We start from the raw sequence: 11,308 nt of genomic DNA, 5'->3' as shown, positions 1-11,308 counted from the left end.
AAAAAATAAAATTTATTTTCAAAAGAAAGAAGATGTATTTTCCTTCACAAGAGGGTGAGGGAAGGTTCAGAGGGAAAAAAAAATATTTAACGATCATCTCTTGCCAGCCTAAAGTCCCTTCTTGTGGGCCTGTAGTCTGCATTAGATCTTGTTTTTTCTCCTACAAGATTAGGCTGGAAAAAATGTTCAATCCACATATTTAACCCAATCCTTGTGGGTTACCCAAATAAGTCCTCAATCAGAAAAACTCAGCATGTCCCAGAATGGCAGTTTCAGTTGGTTGGGCCAATTGACTCAATCTGCCTTCAGCTTTCCAGAGCACCGAGTAATCTAAACAATAATAATCAATGCAAGCACTAGCAATCAGTAGCAAACATATACACGCTGTCCCCAAAGGATGACATCCTCTGATTGTAGTTTGGTGTGAATGGAAATAACTCAAGAAATGAGCACCATGATGGCAACTCGGGCTTGCTTGTGCTGCTCCACATAATCAGAGATCTATGTTCTTACTCTTGTTTGCTGATTGATTCTCTCATTTAGACAAAGGAACAATGGAGTAAACTGCAATATCAAGATTAAAAGAAGAGTAAACAATTTAGGTGGTATGAAAAGATAATCACTACAATGGGCTGAAGATCATCCACTAGTACAGTAGCATTTCCTAGTTCGATTAACAAGTAATAATGAGACAAGCCTTCCCCAAATGATGACAAAAAAGAAAGATATTTAAAATTTAATTACAATTGATAATTGAGAAGAAAGAATAATCTAAATGGGAAGGCCAAAAAAATTTTGACACCAACATAGCCAGTACATCGCTTTCATGCAAAGTTGATATATGTTTGAAACACCCTATCAACTTATACAACAAAAAAGTTATATGCTTAATGCTTCCAACATCTACTCACCAACTGGACTCCAGAAATCATTTGAAGAGTCGACATGGAGTTGAAAGATGTCCTGAATAATGCACTGAAATTCTGAGACAGCTCCCAATTTGTTGCACCTGGAGGAAAACCATCCGACACACCAATGTCATTGACCTGAATGTGGTAGAAAATTGATAAGAAAATACAGCAGGCACCAAATGGAAGGTATAAAAGCAGAGTTTTAAAAAGGAGGTGAATTTGCATTTAGCACTAGGAAATGTTAATTTGTTATTTAGAGCTTGAATTGCACAGAGTGGAATAAGTTCTACACAAGCAGATCACTTTTCTGCAAAAGAAAAACAATGCATGATGTCTAAGAATGATAAGTTATCTGAAGCAAAATGATTTATTAGTTTTTGTTATGTGAATCAATAACAACAGAAAAACGATACAATAAGTACCCATCCAAACACAATGCAATAAAAAAAGATAGGAAAAGAGACAATTCATCTACCTGAAAGAAGTTGCAATTGCTAGTGAAGTAGACATGGTGAGAAATTTTAAGACAAAATGCATCAATGATATGATTGGAGAGAAAGACCAGAGACACATTGTAGAATTGTGAGCACTTCCAAAATTGTTTCCTTAAGACATCTACAGAGTGGAATTAATTCCACCTGTCTGGGTGACAAATCTAGAGGCTATAATGATTCACACAACAGAAACTAGGATTTGTAGAGAATTGACAACAACTCAACAAGGATTTAGGTGATATAAGGGAGCAAAATACGTCAGTCTTCCTAATAGATAGTCTAAAGGAATGTCACACTGATGTTGAGTTCATGTAGAATGGCAAATTAGATATATGTGAAACTTCCCAGTAAAACTTCAAGCTTACACGAAATAGTAGTTGAACAGATGATACCAAACATATGAAGGACCTATTTGGATGCCCCAACAAGATATCCACTAGATATATCATACCAGGTGGAGGCAGGGAAGAGGTTAGCTGGAGTGAAAGTCATGGGAGAGAGTTTTTCCTGTTACAGAAACTGTCATCAGGTCTTCTAGTGATAAGATACCGGTACGTACCGTATCGGTTCCGTCTAGTATCGGTACATACCGGCCCGTACCGATCGGTACGTACCGGTTCCATCCAGTATCGGTACATACCGGTCCGTACCGACCCGTACCGATCGGTACGGCAAACATGACTCAAAACTCTAGTTCCTGAAAAAAATAGCTTTCAACGGTTTCTTTCCTATCCTTTCAAAACCTCCCCTAAAAATTGAAATTGTGATTTATTGAATCAATTTACAAACAAACAATCCAAAAGAACCATAGAAAATCACATCAATGCAAAGCTTAATGCTGGTCGTGAAGCACAATTTCTTTATTTCTCTTAGTATAAAACTGCTTCTATCTTCTGGAGAAAACAATTACAAGCTCAACATAAATAGACAATATTTTCATCTTCAAAATTGTTGTAAATATATTTCATGACATAAGAAATCACCAGCCTATGTAGAACTAGATGGTGTTTCCTGCAGCTTCTATTCAAGTATGCAAAATCTCTTCCTAAATCACAGGATCTTGCTAATCTGTGATCATCCTAAAACTCTGAATCTTTTTAGCCAAACTATGATTGTTAGAGCTCTCCTAGAATTACTGCACCAACAAAATATCTCAAGATTGCATAATTGATTGACTGGAATATTAATGCTAAATTGAAGGTTTTCACTTATATATATATTCCCGTTCCGTTTCTCTTACTTGTTTCAAATAAAATAAACTAAAAAGGTTGTTTTAGGATGTCTGGATTGTGAAGAAGAGAGAGAGAGAGAGAAAGAGAGCTAAGAAGGAAAGTGTATGAAGGAAGGGGTTGTGAACTTGAATGATACTACTCAAATAAACTCTCAGTTGCATGATCTTGTCATTTTTCTGAATTTACAACATGCAGCCAAACTTCATTTCAGATCAAAGCATACATTGCAAAATCACAAAATATCATGATTATGAATTACATGCAAGCGGGTGGGTCACTGCCAGCCTTTCCTTTCATTATCGGAAGCTTATCGGTACATCGCCTATATTCTCAGACAAGCTACCTTCCCATTCAAGAAGTTACCGAGGTTCCCAGCTGAGCACGGAGAAAGATCTTTTAAGATGACAGACTAATAGAATTGTTAAATAAATAACAAGAACATGATGCCTGAGAAAGTTGTTTTTATATGTTTGGTTAACCATGAAAAGTGGTACATTCCAAAGCAGCTTATATTTAGTTTACAAATGAGACTCTTGGTGTCGATTTAGTTGGGTTTATATGGTTGGTTGGGTGGATACGAGTGGATGAAGGGCAAGGAGGTGGACTACATGCCAACTTGCATTATTCTTCAGAAATCTGATACCAGTATCTCTCCTTTATGATTGAAGAGAGAGAAAACATAACTTCAAGGTGTAAAGTTCCTCTACTTCTTGGGGTTCCTTTCTGTATTCTGCAATTATGGAACTATGCAACAAAGCTTGAATACTTGGAAGCATAGCTGAATTTATTATTATAAGGAAGGCCAACTTTGATTTGTGCTGCACCTTTATTCAAAGCAGAGAGACCAGAATTGCAAACCCAGCAGCAAAATCCAAACCTTTTTCATTTTTCGTGAGATGTGCCATAAACTAGAGCATCTTTTATAAGGCTTTACCTGCCACTAAACTGAAAGGTGAATTAAGAAGCATTTGAAAAATATTTGGAACAAAATAACTCTCACCAAAGGTTACAAACAAATGTTATATTGTTCACATCAGAAAACATACTGGAAGATGGTTCCCATGGAAGGGTTAGATTTTTTTTTTTCAAGAATGAGTCTTCGTGGAAACTAAACCTCTCCTAAAAAGTGAAACTGTAATTTATTGAATCAATTTACAAGTGAACAATCAAAAGGACCATAGAAAATCACATCAATGCACCGCTGAATATTTGTTGTGAAGTGCATAATTTGTTTATTTCTTGCTGTGTAAAACTTGGAAAAAATGATTACAAACTCAACGTAAATAGGCAATGTTTTCATCTACAAATTGGTCATAAATATATTTCATGATATAAAAAATCACAACCTATGTAGAACAAGGTGTGCTTCCTGTAGCTTCTATTCAAGCAATTAAGGAGAAAAGCTCATCATACCATGTTGCTCAACACCAACACCTTCATTGGGTGCATCAGCGAATTATTGGAGAATCTCATCAGCCAGTGGTGGTTCAAAAATCTTTTCTAGCTCATCAAGAGTCGGCAATTGCAGAATATCAGAGTTTGTATCAGGTGCATCAGCGAATTGTTGGAGGATCTTTTCAGCTGGCAGTGATTCAAAATTCTCTTGTAGTTCATCAGGAGATGGATACTGTAGTGAGCTATCGTGCGACTTATAAGAACAAAACTCCACCTCTTGGTCAAATCCTTCAGTGATCTGCTGAATTGGTAATACAAAAGGTTGATACCATATTTCTTGCACCTCCAGCTCTCTGCTTTCCATTGTAGGAAGTTCTGTACCACACAATTCTTTGCGAGCACTCGGCCTCAGATAAATCTTGCAAACAACCCAGTCATCCAGCTGCCATAGAGGACGAGAGGCACAGAGTTAATATAATAATGAAAGATATTTCATTAGCAACTACTAACAAGAGATGTATGATATTTATGGAGGCATGACAAATACCTTGTTTCGGTCCATCGTCATAGCTGCATCACCACATCTTCTTCTAAGGTTCTGGATGGAGTACTCTTCCATCAACCAGATGCTCTTTTCCTCCTTGCCCAAGGGGGTGCGTTCCATATAGATGAAGTTTTGCTTGGAGCCAATGACCTGGCCCTTGCTGTTGAGCACTAGCTTCACCGATTGGGTAGATTTCCAACGACCTTGGCCTGCAACCCGAGATGCCCTTGTGCTGGCTTCTGCATTTGGATGCTTTCGAGTGGTCCAGGTGAAGAAGAACCACTCCGAGTTTCTATTTTCCATGGCCATTTGACCTAAAGAAAGGAACCCAAGAAAAGGATGACGAGTTAGGAACCTTAATCATAGCAAATATAGATAGAGAATAAGAAAAAGAAGAGATCATGGTGTTGATATATATATATATAATATGTTTACCAGTAAGGTTGCTAGGGTGGTTTCCATAGACATCGGCTTCTTTGATTATGTCGCATGGAAGTGGCTGATGGAGGAGCTTCTCCTTGAGGAAGAAATCCAAGAGCTCCTCATCCGTTGGCTGGAAAATAAATCCAGGTGGCACCATCATGTATTCTAGCTGTGGTATCAGAAGATGAGAGGGAGTCGGCAAAGGAGACAGACAAAAAGTCAAATAGGAGAAGAAGACCAATAAGAAGAAGAAAAGATGGAGAAGAGTAAGGCACCTCTATCCTTCTTCTTTTGAAAGCGGGTTCCAATGTAGCACTAGCAAATTGTTTCAAATCAGCGTGAGCCTTGCGAGCTTTTGGAGTCAAGTAAATCTTGCTGATGACCCAGTCATCCAACTGCAAGTAAAGGATTAGAGATGCAACGTTAGAACATCAATTCCTACACTCAAGAAAAACACAGCAACAAGAACATTGACAGTTATTTAGGGTGATATGCACCTCATTTGTGTCCCTCATCTCACCAGCACTACCTCTCCTTCTAACGTTCTGCATAGAGAACTCCTCCATCAACCAGATACTTTTGTTCTCGCCACCGTCCGAGTTCTGTTCCATGTAACAGAAACTCTTCTTCGACCCAATGGTGTTATTCTTGGAATCCACCACGTTCTTGACACCTTTCGTGGCCTTCCATCGTCCCAGGCCTGCGCGCCGAGATGCACGGCTGGTTTCGCTTGCGCCTGGATGCTTCCGAGGGGTAGAAGTGAAGAAGAACCACTCGAAGTCCCTGTTTGCCATGAGATACTCCACTGAAACAACCCAAGAAAACTCAAAGAAAGGGTTAGAAACCGTGAATCAAAAAAGAAGACAATGGAGAAGCACCAGATGATTACAAGCCAAGTCCTGGGGGTGGCATCCATAGACGTCAGCCTCCACAATAACATCGCAGGGAAGAGGCCACTGAAGTAACTTGTTCTTGAGGTAGGTGACGAGGAGAACCTCGTCGCTCGGTCTGAACAAGAAGCCCGGCGGCAGCATTGTCGTCCCAGCGACCTCTCTTGGACTCCAAGCTTCTCAGACGAAGATCAGAGGATTGAGGAGCAAAAGATCGCACAAGAGAGACGGAGAGAGCGAGAGAGGAAGAAGGATCAGGTGAGGAGGAACGACTGACCGAAGTACAGATAGAATACAGAGAGGCAGTGATTGACCCTCTAGAGATTCTTTCACACAGGCGAACCCGCGCGCTAACGGTCACATTTTTGCTCGAAACGGTTGCAATCGCTGCCGGTTTTGCTCCGGTGGAAATCCTGGAGATTAGCTCATCTTTAGTAAACCGTTGTGTCCCCGGAAATCTTGGATTTGGCTGGCCGGGACCTCTCTTTCAACTAATTCCTTGTCTTCTCTGGATTCAGCTGCCACGTTCTATATTTGGATTAAATTTGGCCTCCGAAGGCCAAATTTCACTTCGATTTAGTTCTAGCTTGTTGCTATAAGGGCCTTACTGAGATTACGTTGACCCTTAGTTTGCAAATCCTGATACTTGGGAAGGTTTAGTAATTATGGTTTATGGGATTTCATGTTTGGAGGATTATGAGTTATTTGAGGCTAAGCTTCCTCAATCTTATCAATGGCTCAAGGGATTTGAAACTATCACTAATGATTTATTTTTTGCACAGCCTTGTACACGAACCATATTCAGTTGTTATGTTCACGAGAAATTCATTGAATTCTGTAACAAACACCAGCTGTTATTACTTATGTACAGCTTGCTGTGCACCGTTACCCAGGGTGTGACCAGGGACTTCAATCTAATTCAGATGATGATGCACCGATACAAAACCAGCATGCATACTCGTCTGCAGCTTTTTGAATTTGTCTACTGAAATGTTTGGCTACTGAAATGTTGATCAACACCTGGGGAATACTTTGTGGCACTAACCCACAGAATGTCTTATGGCTGCAACTGCATGGTGAGAAAAGAAAGACAATTTTTTGAGACCGTAACCAACCCATATTTTTGAATATAGCCATGTATAAATAGACTTTTGCTTTCCACTCCCACACCACAATCACCCACTAAATAAACACAGAATCCTTGATGCACTGATTTTTTATAAATATGATGGCATTTGATGACTTGTTATCTTATCTGCTCTTTCTCACGTTCAAACTTCTGATTCCAGAATCATGAAAGGAAGGACTAGAAATGATAAAGTGCATGGGTTAGTTAATTCAGCAAACTTGATGTTCATGCAATTAGGACAAAAAAATATTATAACATTAAGTTGTAAGGGCACAGATACATCCTCGGTATATAGAAAGCTCCAGCTAGGCCAAAAATCTTCTGGTGGAATAGAAAGCTCTAGCTCTTTAATAAAATCACAAATTTCAATTTTCAGTCTGAATGCTGCGCCAAGAGATGCCCTAGTCTTGATCCTACATGTGGGAAAACTGCTTTAATTCTATGGAGCAGCGTGTGCAGGTTCTAAAATGTTCTTTGCCAAAATATATGTCCGCATCAATTCAAAAAGGTGAAAAAGTAACACCAAAGAAGAAAAATCATATAAAGAATTGTAAGAGTAAGTTTCTATAGAAAAAATAGATATATAATATAAGCCTATAATTGATGATTTTTTAGAACCTAGTCAAAGGTGCTCGGATTGAACTTATATTGGTCTACTTGTCATAGCTTAGTATTTCTTAGATATCTCTAATCCACTAAGAAAGATCATCCAAAAATGACTAAAATCCACTCAGAAGTAATTAGAAAAGGAAAAAAAAGTGAGAGATTCGATATTTTGAGCTCTAACTTTTCCTTTCAAACTTCACCATTGATTCCCTCTGTCTCTAGCTCAAGTAGCCCCTTGGAGGAGAATTGGATCTCATTCTCCCATTTTAGATCTCTGTTAGTTTTTTTGAGCTCTTTTCTAGTCATTGATTTCTTAGTTTGAGCTCAGATTCTCTTTAACTTTCTCTATCCCCCTTGCCTTCCGTTCAGCTTCTCCCACAATTCTATTAAATCTAGATCACCCAAATTCTAGGAGCAAGATCCATTTTAAATCCAAGAATGGTTAAAGCAAAGAAAAGTTCAAGATAGAGGAGATCCTTAAGGGCCTCCTCCAAAAAGTTGGATACAAGTTAAATCATGCCAATCTATATACTACCAGAGAATTCTTCTTTCCCCTTTTTTTTATTTTTCTTGCTATGAACTTGTGATCTCCATATATATCATGTAATTGACTTGATTTTAATAACAATTCTTTGCCCTGTATGATAAGATTGTGTGTGTCTTTATTTTCTTACTTATTTCAGCTTAATTCTTGTATCTTAGTTAAGTAGATTGTGGTCTTTTACTTTCTTTTATTTTTAGAATATCTAAATGGATGGATAGAGTCCAAAATCTCTTGAACTAACTTCTTAGAAAGCTCTTGTACTATCAAAACCCTAATTGTAGCATTGTAGAGTGCGCATGGGGATTAAACTTTTGGTTTTTAAATCTCAGCCTCCAATTGCTTAATAGGTGTATGGTATATATGCCGTGGACTCCTTCTACATGAGGAAGTATGAGCCTAGGCCTTCATTAGAGGGGTTCTCCATCTTTTAGCCTTCCCTAATTGTACATGCAGGTCTTACTCAAGACTTAGGTTTTGTGATGTTGTCATTATCTACTCTTATCTTTTGATTTTTTGGTTCTTTCTGATTTTAAAGGGCAGGCGATGACTCCAAACCTACCACAGACCATGGCCATGGCCCTTTGTCTAGAGGTATTTGCACTGATAAGATGAAGGGACTATAATGCATGATGGATCATAGAGAAACATAGGCAGGCAACAATCACATGTCATTGTCTCCCAACCAAAAATATGCAAATCAAATAAAAATAAATAGTTAATTTGTTACGAGGTAATATTGACTCATAAAAGGAAAAAAAATGATACATAAAATATAAGTGTCAATTAATACAAAATAAAAAAATTACACATCGATTAAAAAAATTCAAAATTCAAATTTACTATTAAAAGAATATTCCAAACATATGCAAAAAGGAATATGCACATCAATTCAATGGTTCAACAAAAATTATGTCTGAATCTAAACTATATTTGAAGTTTAATTTTCAAAAAAGAAAATTCTCAAACGAACATGACAAGAACTAGATGCTAATTGAAGTGGAACAAAACTTGTGTATTGGATTTAGAGATTTTGAATTCAATGGTTGAACAAAAATTATGTTAAATCTAAAGTTTATTTGAAGTTTAATTTTCAAAAAGCAAATTTTCAAACCAACATCACAAGAACTATATGCTAATTGAAGCAGGACAAAACTTATATATTAGATTTAGATATTTTGAATTTCATTAAAAAGGAAAATATCAAGCCAACGCGCAAGAGATATGTTCTAGAATAGACTAAAGCATTACATCATGCATCATATTGATGTAAATGTAGAAATAAAAATTTCCAACCAATACCAGCAATATGCGTCTATTATCATAGAAGAATGAAAGTCAAAAAAAAAGAAAATTAAAATATGATTTGGGGTGGAAGTATTTTTCCGAAATTAATATCTAATTGCTAAAAACGGAATTGTGGTTCAAAAACAAACATCATGTCCTTAGAGACATTCTAATATCTCCATGTAACATATTGAATAGGGCTCTTTATTAATCAACTTGTATGCTATCTGATCATTTGTTTAAGTTGTGCTCAACTCATTAAATAGGTCATCTTAGATTTAAATTTGATTGGGTATAAATGGGAGATTTATTTCTAGCACTTTTCAGATTTAGAATTAGAATAAATAGAGAATACTTATGTTTGAATTTGAAAATTTTTATTATTAAACAATTGTAGGTTTCCAAATTTTATTTTTTGATTGCTTAAAAATATTAAGAAAAAATTATAGGGACACTCCCTCAACTTAGGGCCTACCCTAGAGATATTCCCTCAACTTTAAAATTTCTAAATGAGTTCTTCAAGTTTCCAAATTAGTCCTCTAGCTCCCCAACTAGTGGACGTTGTTAGCTTGCCAACCAAAATACCCTCACCCACTCAAGAGTGCGGACAAATAAAGGGGTTTGAAGTGCTTTGAGATCTGTGCGGTGGGTGATATTTAACTATGGGCCATATACTATAGGTGCTTTGAGATCTGTGTAGATGAATGGAGTTCATAATGCTTTGAGACCTGGGTGATATGTTATCTTTATCTATGGGCCATATACTAAGGATGAATGTACGAAGAGTTTTATGTGCTTTGAGATTTGCACGGCAGGTGATCCTTTTTCTCTCAGCTACTTTTTTTGAAGCGGTTGTCTCTGCTGTTCAGGCTGTCTCATCTCGTACAGTCTCCGCTTGGCTTCCGATGCTTGCCCCTTCCAATGTTGGGCTGTCTATGCTAGAGAATAAATGAAGTGGTTTTGAGTGCTTTGAGATTTATGCAGTGAATGATCCTTATTTAACTTTAGGTTATATACTAAGGATGCTTTGAGATCTATGTTGGCAGATGAATGAAGAGGTTCGGAGTGCTTTGAGTTCTATGTGGTGGGTGATCTTTCAAGATAGGCTATATACTAAGGATGCTTTGAGATCTATGCTGTAGATGAATGAAAGTGTTCAAAGTGCTTTGAGATCTATGCAACAAATGATCTTTAGCTGTGGACCATATAATAAGGGTGTTTTCATATCTGTGCTATAGATGAATGAAGGGGTTCGGTGTGCTTTGAGATTTGCATGATGGGTGATCCTTATTGTGGGTCACATACTATTAGTCATATTTATTTTAGGATATCTAGTCCTATTTTAGCTAAATGAGGAATCCAACCCAAATTGTGAAAAAGGAATCTCGCTGGGATTATAAATATGAGCTATGTACCTCAGTTTAGATGGTGTAGATAATCAATAAAATAAAAAGGGACTTAAGCCCTATTTTTTTGATTCTTCCATCTTCATCTCGATTTCTTTTGAGAGATTTTAGTTGAGCGGGTTAAAGAAAATCTTTCTTCTTCTTAATCGAATTAGGTTGGTATTAGAGCCAAATTTCTCTACATCTATGGGAGTAAGTTGATATGATAGCCATGCTCTTACCTGATGGAATTCTATCTTGATCTAATTAGATCAAGTTAGTATTAGCGCTTTGATCTTCTACATCTATAGGAGTAATTAATATCAGAGCTAGATTCCTTTACATTTATGGGAGTAAGTTGGCATCAAAGTCACGAATTCTTCTTTCTCCTCGATCAAATTAAGTTAGTATCAAAGCTTTGATCCTCTACACACTACAGAAAAAGTACCTTTTACCGACATTTTTCACAGC

At 37.2% G+C, this 11,308-nt stretch overlaps 1 protein-coding gene across 1 annotated transcript; it reads right to left on the bottom strand.

The window, feature by feature from the left end:
- Positions 1-3,744: 3,744 nt before the first annotated feature.
- Positions 3,745-5,813, bottom strand: LOC120107441 (uncharacterized). The gene is made up of 5 exons (XM_039120717.3): positions 5,497-5,813; positions 5,275-5,394; positions 5,012-5,168; positions 4,580-4,890; positions 3,745-4,474 (listed from the first exon to the last, which is right to left on the bottom strand). Exons 1-5 carry the CDS (start codon positions 5,791-5,793, stop codon positions 4,094-4,096), a joined length of 1,266 nt encoding a protein of 421 aa, XP_038976645.3. The 5' UTR covers positions 5,794-5,813; the 3' UTR covers positions 3,745-4,093.
- Between the last annotated feature and the right edge of the window lie 5,495 nt (positions 5,814-11,308).

The sequence above is a fragment of the Phoenix dactylifera genome, chromosome 4 (assembly GCF_051530095.1).
Source record: "Phoenix dactylifera cultivar Ajwa chromosome 4, Ajwa_hap1_PhDact_Kaust_v1.1, whole genome shotgun sequence".
Classification (NCBI taxonomy): domain Eukaryota; kingdom Viridiplantae; phylum Streptophyta; class Magnoliopsida; order Arecales; family Arecaceae; genus Phoenix; species Phoenix dactylifera.
The sequence above is the reverse complement of the archived record's forward strand: the minus strand, read 5'-3'. Positions and strand labels throughout refer to the sequence as shown.

Bases quoted from the DNA above. Each gene is read 5' to 3' on its own strand.
- LOC120107441 (XM_039120717.3), bottom strand. From the start codon at position 5,793: ATGGCAAACAGGGACTTCGAGTGGTTCTTCTTCACTTCTACCCCTCGG. The intron at 5,395-5,496 runs GTGCATATCACC...CTTTACTTGCAG, and splicing joins AGATGAGGGACACAAATGAG to TTGGATGACTGGGTCATCAG. The intron at 4,891-5,011 runs GTAAACATATTA...TCCTTTCTTTAG, and splicing joins CCACCCTAGCAACCTTACTG to GTCAAATGGCCATGGAAAAT.